Raw genomic sequence first — 27,337 nt, forward strand, 5'->3', positions numbered from 1 at the left:
AAATATACATACATAAAAATGTATGTTAAAAATTTTGTTCTCCTACCTGAGAAACATGACACAGCAACGACCACAGAAACCACCCACGATGTTGAAAATTTTATTTTCATTTTTGTCTCAAACAATCAATACTTAATACTTTAAATATTGATTAAATTTTAACTTTATCAAATTTATATTCGATTATAAATTTATAATAATAATTTTTTTAAACATAAATATTTTTATCACTTAAAAAAATTATCAATAAATATTTTCCATTTCTAAAAAGAAATGAGATCTAAATTTTTAATCATCACACATTGTTTTCGAAACAACATATGTGTTTTCTAGAGTTAAACATATGATTTATTATGATCCATATAGTATATATATACACTAGTTTTGAAAATCCGCCCACTACATTGTCTATATTTACTGTAAAACTAGATGGATAAACTATTATTTTTCAATTTATTAGTTTTTCCATTTATTTTTGCACTATTTGCATTTATTAAAAACGTGTTTTTTTTTTTTTGGTTTTTATTGTCGTAACTTAATTGGAGTTAAATTTATATTATTGAGTAATAAATTTATCATTTATATCTTTCTTTTTTTTTTTTTGGTAAATCTGGTTATTTGTCGAACTTTACAAAGGTTATCATTATTTTTGCACACTCAATAAAAAGAAATGATTCACAAAGATGATAAACTCTATAATATATATAAAAGTGGAGGAAAAAAAAAATCTTTAGGAAAATATTACGAAATATTTAATTTTACATTATAGTGTATATATATATGTAAGTTGTTTGGGAACTATTTGGCGAAAGCCGGCGCGCTTTATTAATGCGCAACTAGTTCGCGCAGGTCCCCGTAAAAAGTCTCTGGTTCGAGTTCAGTTCTCTCTCAGTTAGTATCAAGTAGGTGCGCTTCCTATAGGGATTTAATAGATTCTTTGATGATACTCGGTTTGATTCGTCATTAAATTTTTTTACACTACTTGCATTACTTACCTGAAATTTTATTAGAATTTTAGGTTCATTTTTTGAAAATTTTCGAACATTTGACAATTTTGTGAAAAAATCCTGTGGTTATAGGTGATATATTGTTATAGTCTGTGTTCTTTTTTTTTTTTTTTACCTAAAGTTTAATAACTATAATTTGTGAAAAATGAATAGATCTGGAGTTTTAACGATCTTTCTTGTTCTGCTTTTTACACGAGGTTTGTATATTTTTTGAGCAATGAAAATTTTTTAAATCAATTTACAAGGGGAATATTTTTTATCCTACACTGAAAAAAAAAATATTTAGTTGATTCAAATACTCGATTACTTGACAATATTATCAAATAAATATTTATTTATTTGAAATTATTATTTAAGCCAATTAAATCGTATTTGTTTCAAATACAGAAATTATTGGTTCAAATACAATTTATTTAATTCAAATAAAAATTATTTAATTCAAGTAAATATTTATTTGATAAGAGTATTTAAATCAAATAAATTTTTTTTTCAATGTAAAAATAATTTTTCTAAAGGGAATTTTTAAAAATAAAATTTTAATTGTGGAAAGAAATTTGATTTATTTTTCATGAATGTAAAATAAGGTAAAATTTTACTTGTCATTTTAAGGGTAAATTAAAATATTTTTTTTTACTATTTGTAATAAGAAAGATGGGTTATAGGTTTTTGAGAAATTTTGATTTTTGTAATAAAAAATAATTTTGTTCTTCATTTACATATGAAATATATGACTTCAAGTCTGGAGTATGAGTCGATTTAATTAAACAGCAAACATACTTCCAAATTTAGGCCTTATCTTTTAAATTCACAGAATTTTTTTTTTTTTTCATAAATTTATGAAAAAAAATTAATCCTTAAAGAGAGAAAGTTTTTTGGTAGTAAAGATTTTTTTCCTCATATGTATTATTTATTGATCGTGAATTAATTTTACTTTCTTATTCAAAAATATATTTCTTACATAATCTTACGTCCCTGTTTAGTGATTTTAATAATTATTAATCATATTTATTGACAAATATTTGTGATGCTAAATTAGCTAGGCAATCATCTTTTTATATATTCCTATATATCAAAGAAAGAAACGCTCTTCAAAATTTTTTATTTCTCTATAATTATGTTTTAATCATTTTCATATAACGTTTTGAAAATCTGAGAAAACGGTTTTCTATTATAATTCATATAAGGTGTTATTTTGTTATAATTGTAAATCATTTATATGGATTTGAATCTTCATTTCTCATTTAGAACTCAGTTAGAATTAAGTTGTTAATACAATATAAATTAATACCGTCTTATTGAACATAAACTTTGATAAAATTGTGTGTAATTGTTGCATTTGTGCGCAATGAAAGAGCAGCAATTGCTTTTCGCGCTTGAGGCGACATTTGAAAACCGGATCTGGTCTTTTAGCTCACGCAATATATACAAGCATTCCTATCGATGTTTGCATTTTAGTGCATCACTGATATCGCTTTAGATCGTTTATTGATAATATAAATTAAATATTTTATAAATTGTCTAAATACATTTTCATATATTCCTTTCAAAACTATATATTAATAAAATATTCTTTATTAAATGACAGGTCTAAAAAATCTATAAAAGAAACTTTAATCAAAATCGATTAGCGTAAAATTAATTTATTGCTTCACATATATAAACGAAAACTGATATGAAGGTCGTAAAATTTTATAGGTTCAGAGAAATACTTTTGACTTGAAAGCATGCGAATATATATCAAAGAAATTTATTTATTTTTTTGAAGTAAAAAAGATTTTTTTTTTATTTAAAAAATTCATACGAGTAAAATTATATTATTATTACAATCATTTTATCGAACAATTGTTGTTATTAATATTAAAATAGTCACGCATAGAATGGATAAAGAGATCCGCGTGTGACTAATAATTACCTCATATGTAATTTTAAAGTATATATACACTTGTGAATGAATAACATAATACATACTTTTGTATGTAAATACCTGACATATAGAAAAGACATTAAAATGTTAATTCCATTAATCAGATTGTTATTATTTGCAATTAACTTTCATAACGAATGTAATTTTTTTTCTTAGTTTTGAGATTTTAAAAAAGAAAATAGTTCTATTTTATTTTTGTTTTTGTATGAGAAAAGTGTCTTAAATACCTGTTAAGAATATTGAAAATAAAAAAAAATTTCTACTGTGAAAATAATACATCTTCTTTTAACTAATTTCAATAGAAATCTGTTAATCGCGCAAAAATGTAAAGAATACGAGATAAAGAGAATTTTGCTTGACAAAAGAAGGCCTGGAATACCAGGTAGCCATAAGCAAGTATGTATGCGTTGCCACACATCTTTGAAAAACGTGAATGGACTGAAAATAAGATAAACGAAAAAGTAGTAATGGTTTTTGTTCGAGAAAAAATCTTGTGCGAAGACCAGGTGAGCATTTTCAGGTAGAATTACAACTGATTGTAAGGTCCAAAAGCAGATGGACCATCGAAAAAGAACTGATGCTGCTGCTGCTGCTGACCAGCATTAACAATTATTTGGTTAGCCGCATGTTTCATCTCCACTTAAATTTCTTCAAAACTTTTATTGTTACCATTTTTTGGAGGCTTTAGAAATGTTAAAAGAAAACGGAACTTGAGTCATAAAATCTTCAATAAAAATCTTAGATTCTGAAAATTCTTCTTATAAATTCCTATATTATATGGATTTTATTATTATTTCAGTATTGAGACACCTTGATTGTGAATTAGGTCTTTCTATTAAATGTATTACACTTAGTTAATCTTCATTACTAATAGTCTAGTAATTGATCTTTATTAAAAAAAAAAAAAAAAAGTATAGGAGTACCCGCATGAGAACATTATTTTCTTTTACTTAATTTATTCCTTCTAGCTCCAAAAGTTAACATATTTTCTCGATTTCCTTCACTTTTTTAATATTCAAATTTAGATAACAACTGGCGCTATAAATCAATCATTTAATTAAAAAAACATTACATTTCTTAGCATTCTAAAAGTTATTTTATGATTTCGTGAAATTATAGAATAATCAGTAATATAAAATTTCTAAACTGTTTGATAATTTTAAAATGCCTAGTTTTCATTTCTTGGTATTTTGCAAATGATTATTCGTTCCTTGGATTAAAATAATCATTTACTATATATTTTCTATAAATCTAAATTAATTTGATTCAGTGAGTGTATTTTTTGAAATTAAATAAATTTTTTGTGTACTAGAAATTAGATTTAAAAAAAAAGTAAAATAAATATTTAAATAGCTATTTTGATTCTTTCACTGTATTTCTGTTTTTGATTTAGTGAGAGGAAGATTTTCGAACGAACAAGCAATACCTATCCCTATGCGAATGCTAATAGACTCACGTTTATTCCCAGCTGAACGTTCAAATTCTGACGATCCGAATTTGTATTTAGGACAGCTTGCCTGCGTGAGACTAGCATAAAGAATGACATCATATATTCACTTTCCGTGTGTCCTATTCTATCAGACCACCCTTGCTTCCTGTCTCCAAAATCTATTTTATTTATTATTTTTTTTTTTTTTAGATAAAATTTATTGCACATTGGGAAAATTGTATGCCCTTAATTTCAAAGAAGTAAAATAAAATAAAATATAAAATACTTTTAAATAATTTTAAAATTCGGAATTGGTCAATATCTAGTAATTCGCAACTATTAATAAAACGCCCACCGCAGACATTGGTATATATAAGTACTGTATTTATCTCAATCGTGTTAGATATTTTTAGTTTAACTAAATGTTAAATTATCGATGCGACAAACAGACACTTAAAAATTTTTTAATTTAAAAATTGTCACTAATAATAATTATTTTATTTCTGTATTAGTACCGTAAAACGGGGTTATTTCGCTCATTGCGGGTAAATTCGCTCACCCACTTTTATGCTTTATTTCAGCTTTAAAATTAAGTTTAATACCTTTATTACCAGGTAAAAATGTTAAATTTGTTAATAGAAATACTAAATTTTAGTTTAAATCAAATTTAAAGCAAAAAAATGGGTGAGCGACTTTACTCGCACTGAGCGAAATAACCCCGTTTTACGGTAACTATTGTTTAAATTTATAAAAACTAAATTAAAAAAAAAAAAAAAAAATTAAAATTGAATCAACGTTTCATTCGAAAAATTCGTGCTAAATGAAGCCTTTAGTTCGCAGCACATGTATTTATGTTTCTTGCATTCCTCTGCTTTCTTGTTTGGCTTCTAGGCATAAAGCTCTTTCTCTCTTTCTCAAACCCCGAGAATAAGAGGAAATATTTCCAAGTCTCACATAACCAGGGTTGTTGAAAGTTGATATGCACGTATAGTATATAGTAAAACCAAAGACTGTCAACGAGGATTATACATACATAGTATATATGCCATTCACATTCCTATTGATATATTCTTTTTCTTCTTATTCTTTTCCGCTTATTTCATTCATTCATTCATTCCGTTAAGTACTTTACTGTTTAGAAGAAGAAAATAGTAATAATATACATACTTTTACAGAACATTTTATTTAAATATGAAAATTTTGTGTCCGCAGAAAATAATAAAAATCATAAAGAATGGTGACGCTAAAATATTTTTTAATATTTTTTTTTCTTCAAGTATTTTAGCGTTACCATTACGGTTTTGCTAAAACAAAAGTACAGAAAGAGAGAATGTCGCGCATTTCGCTATGGTGATAAATTCAAAACCACAGATGGTGGTGAGAATGACGTCATCGTGGATATTGTGGGGGCATTAGACGCATTTCAATTCCAACGCAACAACCCCGTTGAAACAGAACTTTGCTAATAAAATTTACGGTTTCCGTTCAAACTACCCTGTTTATCTAGGTCGATGCCATTGTCGTTCGTCTCGTTGTTACTAAACGCTTGGCTTCACTTCCGCGACTGAATCGCATCCGAAAGTTGAGTCGTAATTTAAGGTGACAAAAAAAAACCACACACACGCTTCTCTAACAATCAATATTGTTCACTTATATCTAGTTTATATCATGATTATAATTTTCACAATTCAAAAGATAAGATAACGACTATACTCATAACTATAAAATATTTTCTGTTTGAATAATTTTAGTAGCAAGACAAAAAATTTATAATTTTTTATTGTAAATTTATTTTTTTAAAATAAATTTCTTTAATGGCGCATACTTTACATTGACGAGCTTATATTGGTAAAAACGAATAATGAGTCCTTTGTAAGTCACTGGGAGTATTTTAATTTTAATCTTTTCTTCACTACTCAATGATTGTAAAACAGTGGACCCCTAAAAATCCCGTCGATGATGTCAGAAATTAAATGAGCACACAGCATATTCTCAACATGCATATATATGTGTGTGCAAAGAGCATGCGAGCATTAAAGATGATGTCATCGATTGCCACACACTACTCACATAGTCAAATGGCCTAAAATTGTTTTATTTGGCCGCCCACTTTGTGTACGGAACCTTTATTGTTAAATGACATTTTCCTTTTTTTTTTATTATTCTTTAAAAAACGATATTGCAAAAAATAGCAACTTTCTTTTTTAAATAAAATAATTTTATCGCGATTTCTAAGTATAAGTGATATTCTTATTCCTTAAATAGAATCCCACCTATTTTTTTTGTGATAATTAAGCTCGTAAACTGAGATGAGAAGTATTTTAAGAGATAAGCAAGCAACTTCTTTGACAAATGATTGCATTAAATTGAAATCATCAAGAAGAGTCAGTTCATCGTTATATAGATATATGTTGCACACACTATACTAACTATGAGCATTAATTAAAATACTGTTATGTCATGTGTGTAGAAACATTTGCTCACACCAATTCAGTCAATCAATATAATCAATTCACTCATTACTTCCTTTGACTATCTCTTTAATAATGCGATTATTTTCATAATATCAGTTAAATAAACTATTTTTTTTAATTTTCTTTTAAATATATAAAGTTTTTTAAAAATATTTTTTAAATTTTACCGCAATCATATATGAAAACACGTCTCACAAATGTATTTATAGTACACTTTACTTTCTGTAAAGTGCATTATATTATTTATACAGTTTATTCAAAGTAATACAAGATATCATTTTGTTTAAAAAAAAAAAAAAAAACATGAATGAAGTGACTGGCATTTTCTGGGAAAAGATTTAATTAAGAGCGTCTGTGAAGACATTACGCAAGTAGCTTCTATACATATACCCTCAATTCACTGTTTACTCATTGACAGTTTAACTGTTCACTTATATTGGAAAGACAGTTCTATGTACATATAATAACAAGACAATATATAATGAGACTCTAAAGAGTAATCAATAGCAGGTGTTATTGCATAACGATTTTTTTTTTATAATTCTCATTTTTTTCAAATTTAATTTATTTGTAATTAACCTATAAAAATACGCAAGTACTTTGTAAAAAAAAAAAATATTGTTTTAGAAAATTATTTTAACTTTTCTGAAAATTCTTTCTAAAAACAAATTCTTTCCGCAATAAGAAATTCTTTCTAAAAAGTTTCTTTTAGAGAATTTTTCTGAAAAAGTGGCAATTATACCTTTTAATTGAGAATGATTTAAAGCAGAAAGATATATGCTAAAATTGATGAAGATGAAGGGTCATTGTCATTATCATTAGTGGCATTAATCAATCTCAGACCCTCGATAACGCGAGAATAAGCGGGTGTTTAACCACATTCAGAAGGTTTGAGTCATAAGCTTATATATACATATATATATTTTAGCTTCACTCAACTGAAATTCCAGTTTCTTCCAAGGAAACATGTGTGTTAATATATAACTTGTTCGAATTTCTCAATCATTTTTTAACACCTATTATAATCGATTTTTCACATTTTTTTTTCTAATCTTATATATATATATATATATATTTCATCCATTTATTTGATATTTCATCATCCATTGAAAATAAATTTCTGACTTCAGTTTTATTTTTAATGAAAATGTCATAGCAAATATAAAATCTCTAAAAACAACAAATATATGTCATTCATAAAAAAAAGTAATGACATATCTTTTGACAGAAATTTTACTAACAATGTTCAATTAGTCAGATCCGAACATATATATAGTCATATATACATATGAAGGGTAGAATGACAAAAGGGGTCAAGCGCCAATTTATCGAAAATGAGGTTTTTGCATAAAAAAATCAAGAAAATTCATTTACACATTTCTGTAGAAGGATTTCCTTTTTTATTGCGTATTTAAATCAGTTTTTCATAAAAATTAAATTAATAAAATAGCCTCAAATTTACTTTATTGCAACCTGATTGAAAAACAAAAGAAAGTGATGAGTCAATAATATTATCAAAATAAAAAAAAAATATTATTTTTTTAGGTTTTATTTTAATATTTTATTTTAATTTTATTTTAATAATATTTTAATTAATAAAATTAATAATAATAATAATGTATTTTCAATTTTAAACAATTTTAAAATCATTTTGTTATTAATTTTTAAATATTTTTATGGTTATACTAAGTGAACAATTGAATTTAAAGATGAAAGTATTGCTCAATTCCAAAGCAAGCAATTAATTCTTAATTTTCTTGAAAACAAACAATTTTTTAAAGGAATTTTTTTTTCTATTCTTTTCGTCGATTCCATAGAAAGAAACTAATTTTCCAGTTTTTCTTTAAACTGTATATATTTTTTATAATTAATGTTTAAAGAAAATGTGCGCAGTTGATATAACCTCAAGGAACCACAGTTTTTTTTAATTTTATCGTTAATATGTAGGTTTATTTCAACAAATTGTTGTTTATTTATTAAAACATATTAATATATCGAAACGGTTTTCTCAGTTTTTTTTTAAATGACCTGCAAAATTTTTAAAAATGTTTTTTTTACTTCCTGTAAAAACAGTGAATTGGCGCTTGACCCCTTTTGTCATTCTACCCTTCATATATGTATAACGAAAATATCGGAACCGGATATTGGCATGACTGATGAGTTCTGGCAGCACTTATGTCTCTATACAATTAAGTCAGATTGTTGGGTTCATTCAAGAATCTTGATATCGTTATATAAACTTCCTCGATTGAACACGTGTGCCCTTTTAATAAAACTTCTTTATAAACCGCAATGGAAATCGTGATGTTTTCATGCTGACAAAAAGTTATTGGTAAAAAATTTTTTTTCAACATATTGAAAAAATTCTTTCATTTGTAGTTTCTCAATCGATTTTTTGTGCGTTTTTGCTTAATCAGCGTAAGCATCAAATTCCAATTGGAATACAATTTCATTTTTATTGTGGTGTTTTATTTTGTCTCAAGCAAATATGTAAAAAGAAGAAAAAAACAAGAATTAGAGTAATTGAGAATAAAAAGACAAAGTTCAAAGTAATCAGATTGTTTTGAGAAAAGAAAAAAAAAAAAGAAAGTTAATTCACTTCTATACAAAATCGGTGTCGTTCCATTCTTAACCCTAGTTCAAGGACTAATATAACCGCGGCTCCTTTGCATTCTGTGATCGTTCACCTTGGACCGTCTCAGAACCACAGCGCGGTTGCCAAGACCTCTTTCAGGATTGCCTTCTACCCTCACTTTTAGTTGTTATATGTGTGTTCGAGCACAATATGTGCAAATTGTTAAGGCATGAATCAAATCAAAGAGAATTTTTTCTACAAATTTACTGATTTTTGATTAATTTCACTCTTTCTGTCAATTATTATAATTGTTATAAATATATTTAGACTTTTGAAATAGTTTTTAAAAAATTTTTCGAAATTCAAAAAAATTGTACTTTTTTCCCATGGTGGTCCTTTTCAAGTGCTTTTGTATAATGAAACGAGCGTCGAATGAGATAGATACAAGTTTTCTTAATAGGTTTTTATTGTATATGTATAAGTGTCTCGATACTTGAAATATATTTATATATAAACATATATAATAGTTCTCTGACTCGGTTTCGTCCAAGAATTTACTTTTAGACGCTTACATATTCCTTCGCCTCTGCAGTCGCATCTTATCAGTGTCAACAGGTAGAATTCTTATCTTTACAACAAGCCATTTGCTATTATCTTTGCTCTCTTTGCACCGAAAGTAGAAAATACTAAATGCACTGTAAAGCATAAAAAATTAGTTTTACCTGAGAATATATTTTTTTAAGAACTGTCAGCCAGATTTGATTGAAAATCTCTCTCTCTTTATTTCTCTCTTTTCGTATTTATTTATGTAAATTCAATTTTTTCTAAAAAACATAAAATGATATTAACTTTTTTATAATCATAATTAATAATATAATGAAAATACTTGACACTTGTGTAAAATTAATAAGATAATAAAATTTTTTATTGAGTTGTAAAATTTCTAATTCACTGATTAATGACTATAATAGGTAATTTCTAGCTTCTTTGGAACCTCATTTTATTTGCTTCTAATGTATAATCACTGAATAAAGTCTTAAAAGTCGAGAATTAACATTTTTTTTTTAATATTTAATTAGTAAGTGAAAAATAAATATAATTGCGATACATGAACTATCAATTTTCTTATAATACGAATAACGATTTGGTTTCAAATTTTATGGTTATTTTGAACCTAATGTCCTGACCACAGTATTTTATTACAGATGTATGTCATCAACGTCTAGAGTCGGGAAACATAAATTATTATAGAACTCATGTTACTTTATATATGTGTGTATAACAAAATTGGTTCACACATTTTCTTTTTTTTTTTTTTGTTTTGAATAAAAGATTTCATTGTTTTCAAGTGGTTATAGAAACCTAAAAGATTTCATACTCATGAAACATTTTATTACTTTTCACATAAACGCAAGTGCCTTTTATTTTTCTGGCTATAAACTGAGAATACAGTAATTGATTTTTTTTTTCTTTCAAACTACATTTAAAACGATGTTTTGAACTATATTTAAATAAATGTGTATTTATAATTTAAAAGTTTACACATAGTCATAGGCGAAAAGAAAATATAATAAAACCGCGGTATGAAAATGATAAAAACATTTACTGAAGTAAATATTTTATTAAATCAGCTAAAGTTATGTATTTTTCTGTGTCTATAAAATAATAAATATTTACAAAATATAAAATAGTTGAATAAAATACTCGTTAATAATAAAAGGTATAATTTTGAAAACTTTCTATTTTTGGTAAAATAGAAGAGACTTGGAAAAATGTAAATTTTTTATTGTTGAATAATAATACATATGATGTTGAGAAGAAACTTAGTATATATGGCATTGACCAAAGAGGCTTTCCGGTAATACGTAACACATGTGATTTAAAACGTACCTACTTCACGCTGACTGAATTTCTTTTGCACATTTCATGACTTAAGGAGAGGATATGTATATATAATGTTTCTGAATGAAACCTTCAATAAGTCAGTTCTGAACATCTTACTAATTAATTATAAATTGCTTTTTAAGTGGCGTAAAACTAAAAGCGTGCCGCTGCTTTTCTTATACTATATATATATATAAAATGTATGTAAAATGCATTTGAAAAAAATTTAATTGTTATTTGTATACAGAAAAACTTATTTGATTGAATCGCTTGACTATTTTCAAATAAATATTTATACCATTTAATTAACGTAAATAAATATTTATTTGAAAATAGTCAAGCGATTTAATCAATTTTTTTCTTAATGTATAATCAATTCTTTTTTTTTATCAAAGATGATACCTACATGGAACATTTTTCTAGAATAATTAATTTCCTCTTTTTTTTTGTTTACATATACCTTGAGTTAAATCTCCCACGCGAGATATAAGTTAATACCTGATGCAATTTTTTTCTTTTAGTAGAACCTTTTGGAATGAAAAATAAAAAAAACTTGGAAGATAATTTATTATCGCATATTATCGTCTAACCTCGCGAGTGGTATTTTACTTTAAACATATAAATGCAAATTAGCATTGGTCATTGTCGTAAACAGCAAGAATGACGATTGCTCAACGGTAATTTCACAGTAATATGTAGAACTTGATGCTTAATGATCATTATGTTACATTTGTTTTTTTTTAAAAAAAGTGTGACTAAAATAACTTCTAGGAAAAAATTACTATTTGTACAGCAAATGTGACATACAGTTACGGATGTACTTTCGAAAAATGGGGGAAAAAATTCTGTTTTCTATTTTCAGATTTTTCAACTCTTTTGTTTAATTGCTTTTACTCTCGCACATAATATATTTCTTATATATTGCGACAGAACAAGACTCTTGTATCGTTAAAAGAGCACGTACCTAATGTTTGTACTTTTTTTTCTTTAAAAATAAAACAAGTCGATGTATATTTATATCAATTTAAATATTGAATATACAGTTGAAATTTAGTTTAAATCATGATATGTATGTATTCAGAAATATTGACGCGTAACCTTTTGAGATTTCTCGGTATATTGAAAACTTAAGGGCTTGTTTCTTCACTATATATATCCATTGTAAACATGGCTTGGCAACCTCGCTGTCGCCTTTTCTCTTCTACAAAAAAAAAAAAAAAACCTCTTCTCACTCCACTCCTCCTCTTTTCTCTATAGTATATGTACTCCCATGATCGAACAATACTTCTGGTATCCTAGACTAAAACTGTCAGTACATGATCACTATAGCTATATAACAATTCTAAGATTCTTCTAGACTAATAAGGGATCTGTATAGGAGAATGGTTATAAAAACAAAAAAACGTCGATTGGATCGAAGAGAAATTACTATGATTATGGAAAACTGGGAGTTGCTGCACGTTATACTTGCTTTTGCAATCACATTACTTGCGCCGTAATTCTAGAAACGTATATTTATTAACTTGAAAAGTTTAAAGAATTTTTAATTTTTCCCATACAAAAGTGAGAAAATACTCACACTTTCACTTATATATTCATCCTAAATTATTATACATATACCTTAGTTGACGTAATAATAATAAATAATAATTTTGTATATTTAAAAAATATAAAATTTTCTCTTAAAATTTCTGTGAATAGGCTTTTTATAGATATTTCCCATTAATTTAAAAACCCTAATACCCGCACATTCGATCCCCTTTTCTTGTCGGCGCATTCAAAACAATTTCTTAAAAAAGCGTATGTATGTAATTTTCTTGACCTAAATCTGTTAAATTTTTGACAGATTTAGGTTGTGATGATTTAGTTATACCAATATAAGAAAAGCCATATTTTACTAAAAATGGTTTTAACTTTCGATTATAGGATGTGAATATAAAAGTATGAGTATAAAAATTGTGATATAGGTAAATGAAAAAATTCACAGCTGTCAACGAGTTTCTTAATAACCTTTTGACCCTATGGTTTAATTGACTCCACATATATATATATAGGGGTAGTTGAATCAGCATTTTCTCAAATTAATGAATTTTTAGCCAAAAGTGGTATTTATTATTTTTTTTAGTTATCGAATTAATGATTCTGGAAATATTTAAGTGATTTCTATTTTTTTTATAAAACAAAAGAGGAAATAACTTAATATAAAAAAAATATTTTTTTATTTCATTATCATTGAAGAATATTTATTGTTCATATATACTCTTGATTCTTCCTCATTATTTTTGTGGAACTGATTTCTTCATTAATTTTATTATATATTATATATTATTGTTACCTGAACAATTTTTCTTGGAACAGTCATTTTTATTAAAATACTGATGACAACGACAAGATTGGTACAAAATTCTTGGAAAATTCAATGTGATAAAAGTGAATAAAAAAAAGAAAAGATGCATTACATGGTTGTTATTTCTTGACAGTTGATTCATGCACAGATATGTGAGCAATAAGACCATTTAAAGGATAAACAGGTTTTTTATTATAAATTCAATCTGTCATGGATATAATTTCCCTAAGGTGATTTTGCAGTGATTTTGTCAGTTTTAACATGTCAATTAAATACTCTCTAAATCTGAATTAGTAAAAATGTTTACTAATTTGAATTAGTGACTTACTTTTTGCTTCTGAATTAGTAAAATTTTACTAATTATTAGTAACTTTTACTAACAATTAGTAAAAAACTAATTCAGAAGCAAAAAGTGAGTCACTAATTCAAATTAGTAAACATTTTTACTAATTCAGATTTAGAGAGTACTTAATTTAATTTTCCAATGGGAAAATCACAAAGAATTTGCGATTTTCTTATTTTTTTTATATAATTATTGTAAATTCTTCTAATAAAAAAAAGGCATTAATAGTTATTTATGTTCTGAAAAGTTACTTGATCAATTTATGACCAAGAAACATAAACGAATATGAAATATGCCATATTCCTCCATGCAAGGTGTCACGCAACCGGTAAACTCAATGAGAATTCTTCTACAGAAGAATCTGGGTCAGAGTCCTTTAACATCAGACTTTATTAAATGCCAGACAGTTATTTTCACAAAACCTATTTTTCCACCTACAATATATAAATAAAAGTATATAATTAAAAATTAAATTTTCTTTCAATTTATTATATTTTATCATTATATGGTGCGTTTGAATTAAAATATTATGAGTTTGATTTTGAGAAATATTTGTAATTTTCCTTTCTGAAATTGACGAATTGATTTCACGGTAAAGAATAATTTCCATTCATTGATAAAATGATGTTTCATTTGTATATGTAAGCGCAACCTATAAAGTAGCATTTCTTTGATTTTCATTTTTCCTTTCCTTTCTTTTTAATATATATATATATATAAAAGAATCTCGGATATTTATTGCCAATCCCTTGTCACGTGAGTGTTCGAAAGTCTCAATGCCCGACATGAATTATGTATAAATGTATACCTATTATATGAGGTGATACATTCAATGCTGTTGAGCAACATAATTATTTAAATTTCCCTTTCCAATTTGCAAACCTAATATATACGTGATTCGTTAAAGCTTGTTCATTTCATCAATTTTTGATATTCAATATTTCCCCTCTTATTTTTCTATAGTTATTATTAATATCTATTTGATATCTCCATCAAATTTAATTTCGCAGTAAAAAATTTTGCAAAGATTTTAAATAATTAAAATTAAAATTTTAAAAATAGTATTTCTATATAGGTTTTTTTTTTTTAATGGGAGTGCAACGACACCAATTTTCATTACGTGATAGAGATGACCATATAAGTATCTATAACTGTCTGTATGAAAACCTGTCAAGAATAAAGTCATCAATTTTATTGCAGACATGTCTCATTGAAGTCTTCCTGAATATAAAACTGAAGTTTTATCTATTAATATATTATTGATCATATCTCTTAAAAATTGAATTAGATTTTTTTATATACTAAATAAATGTTGGATTTTGCAGACATAGCAAATATTTTGCTGAAAGTTTAGTCAAGACCCTTTGAATAATTCAAACTGCAAGAGATCGCAACACGTTGGTCACGATGTTTTAAAATTTGAATAATGCGCCACGAATTTGTTTAGGTAATTTTTTTTTATTCGCAGGAAACAAAAAAAAATTCCGACTGTAAATTGCATCGTTTTCCGCATTTCTATTTTATCAATTCTATTATAGTATTTTTGTGAAAGGAAAATAATTTTCTTCTGTTTTAATAATTATTTAAATAATTATTTTTTATAGTAAGTTTTTCTTTTCTCTATTTTCTTATTATTATTCCTTTTCTTTTTACTCACAGAAAATTAAAAGGCATTAAAATAAGCTGCAACGCTTATTATTTTAATCCAATTTTGCTTATTTTAATCCATTTTGGTATTAAAATAAGCAAAATTGGATTAAAATAATAAGCGTTGCAGCTTATTTTAATGCCTTTTAATTTTCTGTGCTCTCTAAATCTGAATTAGTAAAAATGTTTACTAATTCTCACTTTTTGCTTTAGAATTAGTTAAATTTTACTAATTATTAGTAACTTTTACTAACAATTAGTAAAATTTAACTAATTCTAAAGCAAAAAGTGAGAATTAGTAAACATTTTTACTAATTCAGATTTAGAGAGTAGATTTAAAATTGAAAATGGTTTTTTTCTATACAAGAATAAAAATTTAAAGTTGGAAGTTTGTAAAAATATTATGATTAAATGATTTCATTTGTAAAAGATACATAGAGACACAAGAATTGTTAAGCTCGTTAAACTTGATCGCGATTTGCAATCTCATTGTATTGAGAGAGGCCAACAAATAAGAAGGTTGACTAACGCCAATCGACTTTATAGTAGGTATATATCATATATTGGATAAAGAATATCATTCGTTGCTCTCGTAGTTATGTATCGTACGCACTTGACATTGTTTCCCGTTATAATATGTGTCTTTGAAGAGCCATTAAGCTTCTTTTTTTTACATGATTTCTTCTTTCAACGTCGCGTCGATTTCCGTTTCAGTTCTTCAACTTTAAACCCTCTCTCATTTATCACAATATTGTTTCATTTATTTATTTTTTTATTAAATAATACTAATTTAATATTTATTAAATAAAAATTTAATATTTTATTAATTAATTTTGCAAAATCGATTTTATCACTGTTAAACGTTTTTAAAAAATAATTTTAACAGATATAATATCAATTTTTTTAATTATGAAGAATAATTAAAATAAAATTTGGCGAATTTTTAAGAAAATTCATGCGTATGAGATGTGAAATTGTCATTTATGTCGTTGATGGTGGTCGGCCATTGAAAGGCTCGTCTATGCAACCGAGAGAGAGAGAGATGCTTTAAGGGCATTGAACCGCCCGCGGCATTCTGGGGGTTTGTATATTCTCCTCTTGTCCACGACAGACTCGTAAATGAACTCTTAACAATTTTCTTTGGTTTTATTCTGAGGACATCTCAAAGATATCTCTTTGGAATATCCAAATTCTCTTCCTGTTGGCTATCTTGATATCTTGATATCTCAACATCCCGAGATATTTTTTTCTATTAGAAAATAATTAAATTCAGAAAAAAGAGGATATTTCATTTTAAATTGGCAAGACATATTTCAAAAATATTATAGTTTCTCGGCCAAGGAAAATTATGTCAACGCTGAATTAAATAACTCGTTTTCGTTGCCACTTCAGTAGGGAGAGACGCAGGAGATAAATTTATAGATTTCGCAAAAAACCCTAAGGGTTTTAAAAGAAATCATCATATATACTTTCTATAAGAATTTTTATTTATTTTTATAATAAAATTATTTTTAGTTTATTTTTACTTTTGCATAATAGCGCATTAAATTGTAGACTAAGAAAGTATTTCTTAACTTATATATAAGATTTTATCTCGAGTATAATTAATTTTTAGATTCTTTATAATTATAAATGTGAAGAACACAGTTCATTGATATTGATAGGAAAATGGAGCTCGCGTGCGACACTTGAGTTATAATGTAGAGGATATTAATAGAGCGACTAGAATAATGAAGCAACAGTATATATATGATGACTAAAGTCGCCCTACGCACAAATTAGATACAATGATATATGTTTAATTATCCAAATATTATGTAATGACGGTGAGATTTTTTTTTCTCATCTCTTTACAATGACTCATATATATTTTTCGACCAGTATATATATAAAGGAATTTAACTCAATTAGCGAAAAAAGGCTATTAAATTTTATTCTTTGAAAAGTTTCCAAGGGAAACTGAGAAAATTAGGATTTATAAAACAATATATATATTTTTGTTAATAAAATTTAGTTTTTACACCTTAGGGGGAATATTTCAGAATTATTTTCCTTCTAAAGGTGTGCCAAAGACATTACCGCAACACAAAGGTATAATAAGGAGTGGCCCTTTCTTGTTAGAGAAAGTCTAGAATTTTCATACTTCCAAAAAAAAATAGTACGCAAGTTTTGCTAAGAGATAAGTACCCAAACAATTAGAATCTGAATGTAGTTATCTTATTAACACAATGCTAATGTTTTAATAAAACAGTTCGGTTACGATATGTGAATTCTCGCAAAAATTGTTAAATTCATTTTTCTAAAATGATTTTCTATACTTTCAGTATAAAATTACTGAGTTTTATAACGAATTTAGTATTTTGAAATTTATTTTTTCGATTTTTGTACTTTTTTTCCGCTACTCCTATGCAAAATAATTTGAAGGTTATACTACGCGAACATTTTGACTTTGACATTTGACTTTTATTATTGAGTAAAGTTAAACAATGACGATTACAATTTCTGTTTAAACCGCACTGAGGCATAAAATTACCAGCTGCCAGGTGTAATAACAAAAAAAAAAAAGGAATCATATTTTGAAATTTTGTATTAAAGTTACCACATTTTTTTTATTGTAACACAAAATGAAATTCCATTGTAGTTCAAAATAAACTAATAAATTTTTATACAATACATAAGTATTATTATTTAATATTATAATAATTAATTATTATCGATCATTTAATATTATTCTTTGATATTCCTAAAAAATAGTCACTTTCTCAAATAATATAAGAAAAGAAACAAATATTTTAATTTAAATTAAAAATGTATGTCTTAAAAGACTACATTTAATTTGTTTGCTATTGTTCCAATAAGCACTTAAAATTTGTTGGTACTCGATATAAATCGGTAGAGTGTAACGGAGTACCGAAAACATGATGGCAAACTGCAGTGTGCTCTCTCCCTTTGTGCTAAATTCTGATCGCGTCTAATAATAGGCTCCATTTCCATGGGTTGCTTCTCGTTGACTTTTGAGTCGGGTTAAAATAAAGAATGAGAAAAAAAAAATAGGTTCAAGTCAACGTTATAGCTTCCCTGTAATAATTGAGAAAGGGTGTTACGCGCTCTGGGCACAAAATAATTATTTTCATGATTGTTTCGTATATACGGTATAATTATTACAATAAAAGGGTGTTCAATAATTAGAATTACTGTTTTAGATATAATTTATTCTAATATATTTTTTTTAACATAAAGAAAAAAATAAACTAAAAATTTTTGTATTATAAAAGCTATGTGAACTTTTAAACGAACATTTTAGAATGACCCTCTCTTAAGGTGTGACATGACATAGTTATGATGTGGGTTTCAATTTATGTGAGCATGAAAATACCATATGTGTATTTAATTTTATGTCCAAATTTTCGAGAAGGGTATTTTGGAACGCTTCAACTATTTATAAATACCCACGCACGATATATTAAAACATAGCACAATTTTTATATTTATTTTAGAAGTAATTTATTACTTTATTAATTAAAATTTTTTTTTATGTTAATTATGTTTTTTCATCTGTAATAATATGCCTGAGGAAATGATAAGAATGTAAATCGTTTCTCGTTCGTTCGTTTTTTTTCTTCTAAACTTTTCTAACCCCTGGCGAAAACTTTTTACACGAATTTCGACTCCACATTTATTTTGCATATACATATTCATAGTACATTTATTTTAGGTCGTCGAACTCTCTCCGGCAGTATGACGTTAAAATTGTGTTAGATATTCTACTCTGCTAAAATCATGGCAGGAATATTAGATTCGAATTATGACATGTGAATTTATAATAACTAATTATATATAGAAATTAATTTTAATTTGTTTTCATAACTATTTTTGGTATAACAATTCTCTTTTTGAAAAATGCGGTTTTTTTTTATCGAAATTTGGAGAATTTGATCAATTTTTGTGGATTAAAATTGAAAAAGATTTTCAATATTAAAAAAATCGAAATTTTGTATATACATTTTTTGTAGGGTCCTTTATTTAAGGAATTCATTAAATATTTGCTTTCTGCCTACGTACAATTTTGCAACAAGGCTCTTGACCATTTTGTTAGAGAATTTCTTTCTTTTTTTCTTTCATTTACATAATTACATCACATATCAGTTTTTTATGTGAAAAAAAATTCAATTATTATAATTTTAAATGTCGAAATCTATATTTTTAAGTTCGGGAATATTTTTTTTTTTGATACAAAATCCAAAGAACTTTATTTGCACAATCTTATTATATCTTTTCAACTGTTAAATTTGTCTTGACTGAGAGGACTGCTTGAAGCAAACTCAGTTTAATTAAATGAACTTATATTTATTGACGCACTCATATCATACATTCTATGTATGTGCGTCTACCAGAATGACCGTTAATAAAATTTAATTCATATTGCCTGCAATAATTCCACCTTTTGTTATACGTATATCTAGAAAAATATTTAATTTATTCAAATAAACGACTATCAAATAATTATTTACTTGAACCAAATAATTTTTTTTTTATTAAATAAATAGTATTTGAAATAATTTTTTTGAAATTGAAATATTTATTTGTTAATAGCCGATTTTTGAATTTTTTTTTTTCTCAACCTTGATAACAAAAAGGCGAAAAAAAAATAATTCAGTAAAATTTTTTCTAAATTTTTAATTTTTTATTGTTAAAAAAAATTGTTAGACTTGTGTTTTGATTATCCTGACTGGCTCAACAGTCAGATTACGCGGTCCTTGGAAGCATATCTTGGTGTGATATATTTCACTCTTATTTAGTATTTAGTTACACATGTGGAATTAAATTTCATACGGAATTAAATTGCACATGTGCATAAAATATGCAAAAAGTAAACGCATGTATAAATTTGTCGTTTAAAAGTATTTTTTTTTTTTGTAATTGTAAAATATTAAATTTACATTTGACGAATAACTGGAATTAACTGAAAAATTTGAAATGAAGATATTTTGTTTTGAAAAGAATAAAGCTAACTGCACATTTGCCCTATAACATATGCGATTAATATACGTTATGTGACACAAGGATTAGACTCAGTCTCATGGAGGGTGGTTTATTTTTCAGGGTGTGTGTATATAAATTCAAATCATAACTTACAGCTTAAGAGATTTTCACTCTAAACGTCAATTCTAAATGTAAGCTCAATATATGTTCCTTTATTGGTTTTATTATTTCAAACATTGAAACCGGAATTACAAATTTTTGAATTGAAAATATTTTTTCAAACTGCAAAAAAAGTGAATCTTTTTTTTTTATATCACTTTTTTTTTTACTTTAACAGTAAAATTTTTTTCTCTACCATTGAAAAAAGGAAATATTTATACATAAATAAAATAATCTGCTCTGTTTTCAAAAGGAAAGCCTCAAAATATGACAGTTGCTTAGCCTGACAAATTGTTAGCAATAACTTAGAAGTTAGGTCTGGTATTTCACTCCCCTAAATCAATTGAAAAGGGACATTTCCGGAAGTATATATAAAGAGATGAATGTTTGTATGTGTGTGGGTGTAATCTGAATGCGCACACTTACACGCACGTGTCCAAAATAGAGGGAAATTTTTTATAATAGACTACTCAATTCAATTTTATAGAATATATTGAAAGTTTGCATTTTTTTTTATCAGATTCTGATTTGCTATGAAGTCGTGGGAGTTTAAATTTCAATTTAAAAATTTAATTTCAATTTCAATTTAAAAATTTAATTTAAATTAAATTTAAAATTTTTCAGAATTAAAATTTTATACTCTACAAGATTGTAGAAAAAGGAATTATAAAATTAGAAAAAGAGATTTACTCACTTCCGGTGTTAAATTTTTTTTCCGCGATTTTTTTTTTTTGATATATAAGATCTTACGTAAAAGAAAATAGATTTATTACTATATCTATATAATAGTTTGTATAGCGTGGAGACTGAATTGGGATTGAGTCATCGTTGAGACTGAATAAAGTGGAAAAGTTATATTTTCATAAGGGTAGAAACCTTGAACACGCTTGTCTAGAGATCCATTAACCTAAATCTTTTATCTCTTTTAATCACATTTGCAGTTTGTTTAAGAAATTTATCTATGGTGAATTTATTTATAAATGTTAATAATTGTTAATAATTAGATTTATATTATATAAAATTGAAAATTGGCCATTTTTTTTTTTTTTTGACGCCGTTCGTCATTTCCTGATGGAGCCAATATATTAATAGGTTATAGATAAATTTATAGGCTAGATAAATTTATTGACTTCATTTGGATAAAGTTTAAAGGCCAAGTGATAAGTGACGTGTTGGTAACAATTTGACCTATTTTTTTTTTTTTTTTTAATAAAGGTGTGGTGTGATTAAAAAAATCATGAAACCTAAAGGTTGGGCGTTCAACTCCTTCATTTTCATTACAAAGTGTTTTTTTTTCCTATTTAAGAAGAAAGAATAATTGTGTTAAAAGACTCGCAAATAAAATTTAAACAGGATGAAATAAAATAGCAGGAGTTGTATTTAAACTTGAAGGGTGGTTATAACACATAGGGTGTGGTATTATTAGAAATGCTTGTTATGCCTTTAAATCAGATCCGAGGTTTTAAAATCTAATATTTTTAAGTATTTTCTATTATACTTATGAATATTAATTTTGTATTTTTATAATTTTAGGTTTTTCATACCCAAATGTTAAAACTGCGGACTATGCAGACGACACTCCTGACGATGATGATGATGATGATTCTGAAACTAATAATCCAAAGGAAGAAAATAGTAAACCAATTCGATTGATATCGAAAGATTCAACTATTGAAGTTTTTCCTGATGAACAAATAATTCTACCCTGTGAAACAGTTAATGGAGGTAAATAAGTTTTTGCAATTAAAAATGTTTTAAATTGAATAATTAATAATAATAATAATAATTCTTTATTTTTAGATGATCCAGTGGTAACGTGGAATAGAAAAATTAAAGGCGACAATGATGTATTATTTTTTGGTGATGCTTCTTTAATTCAAGATGAATCGGACAAAATGAGAATAAGCAGAACTCACAATAACAGTCTTGTGATTAAAAATGCACGAATTGAAGATAGTGGAACTTATGTGTGTCAATTGAATGTTGCTGCAATTGAAAATAATCCAAATAATGTCACATATACTGTTCGTGTTAGTAACAATCAACAAACATTGAAAATATCACCTGGAAAATCAGTTACAGTTAATGAACGAGAAGATATAATGTTGAGTTGCAATATTGTTAGTAAAGAAGATCCTGTTTCTCTTATCTGGACTCATGGAGTAAGTTTCTAATTTCTAGAAAATAAATTAATTTTCATTTAATAAAATAAAATATTTTATCTTGCAGAGTCACAAATTGCATCCGACATTGAGACAAAATAAAATGGCTCAAGTTCACATAAAACACGCTACCAGACATCATGCTGGATTTTATCAATGTTTGGCAGATTTTGGTCCAGGAAGAGATCCTCTTCATAATGTTATTGATGTTTCAGTTCGATGTAAATATTGATAATTGAAAATTTATTTTATTATTAATTAAAAGTCAATAAAAAGGGAAATTAACATTTTTATTTTATTTGCAGATGCTCCTGAAGTAGAGGTTTTACATGAATATGTTCACAGTGGAATTGGAGAAACTGCAAATTTAACATGTGTTGTTCATGCTTTTCCAGTTGCAAATATTTCTTGGTACAAAAAAGAAGGAGATGCTTCAAAATTAATTTCCAATTCAAATCATATTGATATTAAAGATGGCAAACATATTCATAATCTTACCTTGAAGGACATTCAAAAACATGATTTTGGAAAATATCTTTGTAGATCAAGTAATGTTTTGGGAACTCATCAAAAAGAAGTAGAACTCACTGGTAAAAGAAAAAAATATTTCTGTAAACTAGTGTTTATATATATATTTACTAATTATTTTTCTCTTCCTTTTAGGATCTCCTTCAAGAGCTAGATTCTTTGAACGTTATTTAAAAGATGATGATAAAACTATTGTTCTCAAGTGGGAAGTTGAAAGTTTCTCACCCATTACCGGTTATGAAGTAAAGACATTTCTTTTACTATTTTAATTTCTAATTTTGAATTTATTTTTAAAAAAATATATATATTCTTTTTAGTTGAGGTATCGCAAAAATGAAAACAGTGACTGGATAGTAGAGAAGCCTAATAGAGTTATTTCCGGAAATGAAGTCAATAAATATATTGCTGAACACGCTATTCATAATTTGGAACCTGATACATACCATTTTGAACTTAGATCACAAAATAAATTCGGTTGGTCCGAATATTCGATAGCAGAATCAATTGAAGGACGTAAGTTTTGATTTTTTTAAAATTTATTTTATATTAATTATAATGAATCATAAATTAACAAACTAACCACTAACAAAATAAAAGAACAAATATAGAGGAAAAAAATTATTTTCTTTTTAAAGAAATTTAAAAATAATAAACTAAATTCTATTTAAGTTCACATTTTTATTAATATTCTGAAAATATCGAAAATTATATTTTATAAAAAAAAATAATTATAATTATATTTTTTAAATTTTATATTTAAAAGAGAAAGAGAAAGTTTTACTAATTGTGAACTTAATTTTTGTTTTAGCAATGCCTTTGATGTCAAATGATGTTGAAAGTGGTATGTTTGTAAATTCATTATAATTATTCAAATAAGAATTTTCCAATGGATATAATACATTTATTTTTTTCTTTTTTACAGGATATAATTTGCAAAAAGCAGGAATCGGTAAGTTCTAAATTTATTATTTAATAATATTTAATTATCAAAATGAGCCGAATATTAAAAATATGTAATTTTTTGCAGGACCAAATGGAGCATCTTCATCACAACCAATAATGTTTTTATTAGCATCACTTCTAGTCGTGTCAGTTCTTTGCAAAAATCTTTAATTCGCCTTCCACGTCATTTTAATCTACGTAGGTAAGAAATCAAATTTACTTTTAATATAAATGAAAATATATTCGTTTTATATAAATGAATTTAAAAAATTCACAGGTAAATTGCTTCAGCCAAAGCATATTATAGCAACGAACGGTAGATTATTTTTTAAAAAATGTACCTGTAACAGGTGTTTTCCATCAGTTTTGTTGGAATAATCGTCTTAGAGAGGCAGCATATATTTTTCATATATATATAATTGAAAACGCAGCAATTTTTTTTTTAGAATAACATCTCTTGTAAATAAAACTAAATAATACGATAAATTGTCGTATTGCGTCCATGTATATTTTAGCTTTTACTTTATTGATATTTAAACAAGTGAAAGATTATATATATTAATAATATATGTACTCTAGAATCTTTTTATTTTATTGTTCGATTTTAAAACGTTCAAATTGTCACTTTTTAAAATGATGACCTAATAATTTTTTATTATACACAAAAAATTCTTTATTTATAAACAAAAAGAATAATTGAAAATTATAATTTTGGATTCTTTTGAAAATTTTTTGGTTTCAAAGTGTATCAAGTGCCTTTTTATGAGAGTATTCAGTTTGTATTCAACAAGCTTCGTCACTCTTATGGGTGTGCCATTAATTTTTATACATATACAAACTGTCTGAATATGAGTCAATGAGTTTTCACTGGTTAGCAGTGAATGAACTAGTTATGTATGTACAGTCACTGGTATAATCAGTTACTTTCTCACTGATTCAAATTTAGAGCACTCTAACTCTCCTACGGCTTTTTCCCATTACTTAATACAATGAAGCGTAATTTTATTATAAAATTCTGATCATTGCAATTTTATTATATTACTAAAAACATGCAGATTTATTTTGATTTTTGACATAAAGGAAATATGTATATTTGGAATAAACCGTATTGGAGGAGTTATTAATAGATCAAACTAACTAGAAACAAAGAAAGATGCAATAAAAAAAATATATATTTTTCAATATAATATATAATCTAATTAATATTACATTTTCATAAATTCTGCACTTTGAAAAAATTAATTATCGATCGACTCTACCAACTTACTGTTGTCTTAAATATACGCTTCCAATTTTCAGGAAATTCATGTAGGTCGAAAAGAAAAAATTTACAATTAAACTTATATTCTAGAATTAAATTCTAGATGTTAAATGAAAGAATTGTATTAGATTAAAATTTTTAATTGTAAATAGTTAATTACATAATACAAAAAAAAGAATAATTTTTTTACAATACAGTTTCGAAGAATAAAGAATATTTTTATTAAATATGAAATCCTGAAAAATATATACAAATATCTCATAGTATTCACAACTCTATAATAGTCTACATATATAAAAATATTATTATAATTATTATTATTATTATTATTATATTGTAATTTATTTTTGTATGCTTGAGATAATCGTATTTTTCTTGCTGGCTTGATATCTTCCAATTTTCAAATATAAAAGTTATTCATTTTTAGATAAATAAAAAAAAAATTAATTTCAAAAATTTTCTTTCAAATTAAATTTGAAAAAAATCTATTGTATGTTACCTAAGATATTTAATGTAATATGTGTGTATGTCTGTTTGTGTGATTGTGTGACACGTATTATAAATTGTATGCATGAAAAATAATTTGGCTAATATTATTCCGTCATTTATATTTCGACAAAAGTCATCATTTAAAATATAAAATCATGTTTTAAGAGAAATTTTTTAATATAATTATTTTTATTTCGTACTAAACAAACTTTGTTTCAATTTTTTTTTTTTAAATTAATTAATGACTTTAGTCGAAATATAATGAAATATAATTATTAGTTATATTAAATTTAAGCGTAAAAACTAATAATGTAAATTACCGCTAATCGTGCTTCTGTATAGCTTCTGTATACGGTAATTTGTATTATACATTTGCAATTTTATATGTAGATTTGAATAGAGGAAATAATTAGTTCAGTTTAGGTCTGATGTCGATTGAGAGTTTCTTATAATATGTACTATTCAAATACTATTTGTAAATTATGTTTATGCGTTAATTTACGAAATCTTCATTATTTTTGTGATACATTTATAAAACGATGAAAGGTTTTTTTTTTTTTTTTTTACTTATAATCCTTTTTTTTAAAGGTGTATCACGCATAGTAGTTCTTATTGAAAATTTCTTAGGTTTCATAAAATTCGAATTCAAATGAAAAATCAAAATAGAAATTTTCAATAAATGCTAAGTACTTATTTAGTTGACTTTCATAAGACTTTTTATCGCCAAATGTATTCAAAAGAGCTAAACAGACAAATTATTTTACTTTAAGCAGGGAATAATTTTAAAAATGTACTGAAATTTGTAAAAGATATTTTGAAACATTATATATATATTATATAAATTAGCAATACAATGTCATATAAGATGCAATATTTCAATTGAAGTCAACCAACATTTGAAATGAATTTATTTAAAATTAATTCCGTTCCATTTCTCTGGCGGAATGCTTACCATTGCCTTAATGTTATAAAGTTGTATAACCTTATAAAAGAATAAAAAAAATATATGAGAATATTCCTTATTTTTTCCAACCGATTGTTATATTTTCTCAATTTATTTTCTATTTCATAATGATTTTCTATTAAATATATTAAAATTATTTTTTTAAATTAATTTTTTTGAACTTGAGTTAATCGAAATAAAAGAAGAGATAATATCCAGATAGCACAATATTTAGTTTGT

The 27,337-nt window shown here is 25.6% G+C and overlaps 1 protein-coding gene across 2 annotated transcripts; it reads left to right on the plus strand.

Annotated features, from left to right (window-relative positions):
• The first annotated feature begins 873 nt into the window (after nt 1-873).
• LOC127289939 (neural cell adhesion molecule 1-A-like) lies at nt 874-27,167 on the plus strand. 2 transcript variants are annotated; one of them, XM_051318272.1, is made up of 11 exons: nt 874-1,204; nt 22,306-22,497; nt 22,573-22,934; nt 23,002-23,155; nt 23,240-23,524; nt 23,598-23,704; nt 23,780-23,975; nt 24,271-24,303; nt 24,385-24,411; nt 24,490-24,606; nt 24,682-27,167. In XM_051318272.1, the coding sequence occupies exons 1-10, from the start codon at nt 1,153-1,155 to the stop codon at nt 24,573-24,575; spliced, it is 1,494 nt and encodes a 497-aa protein (XP_051174229.1). In that variant the 5' UTR covers nt 874-1,152; the 3' UTR covers nt 24,576-24,606; nt 24,682-27,167. The 2 variants fall into 2 exon arrangements, with proteins under 2 accessions (XP_051174229.1, XP_051174237.1); XM_051318280.1 differs by lacking the exon at nt 24,271-24,303.
• The last annotated feature ends 170 nt before the right edge of the window (nt 27,168-27,337 follow it).

Source organism: Leptopilina boulardi, unplaced genomic scaffold (assembly GCF_019393585.1).
Source record: "Leptopilina boulardi isolate dan_hultmark-lab unplaced genomic scaffold, ZJU_Lbou_2.1 LbouV2_123, whole genome shotgun sequence".
Lineage (NCBI taxonomy): Eukaryota > Metazoa > Arthropoda > Insecta > Hymenoptera > Figitidae > Leptopilina > Leptopilina boulardi.

What these genes read in the sequence shown, in the direction of transcription:
- LOC127289939 (XM_051318272.1), top strand. Translation starts at nt 1,153, where the DNA reads ATGAATAGATCTGGAGTTTTAACGATCTTTCTTGTTCTGCTTTTTACA. An exon ending in TATTGATGTTTCAGTTCGAT is followed by an intron (nt 23,156 to 23,239) that starts GTAAATATTGAT and finishes TTTTATTTGCAG; the next exon opens with ATGCTCCTGAAGTAGAGGTT. An exon ending in AGCAGAATCAATTGAAGGAC is followed by an intron (nt 23,976 to 24,270) that starts GTAAGTTTTGAT and finishes TTTTTGTTTTAG; the next exon opens with CAATGCCTTTGATGTCAAAT.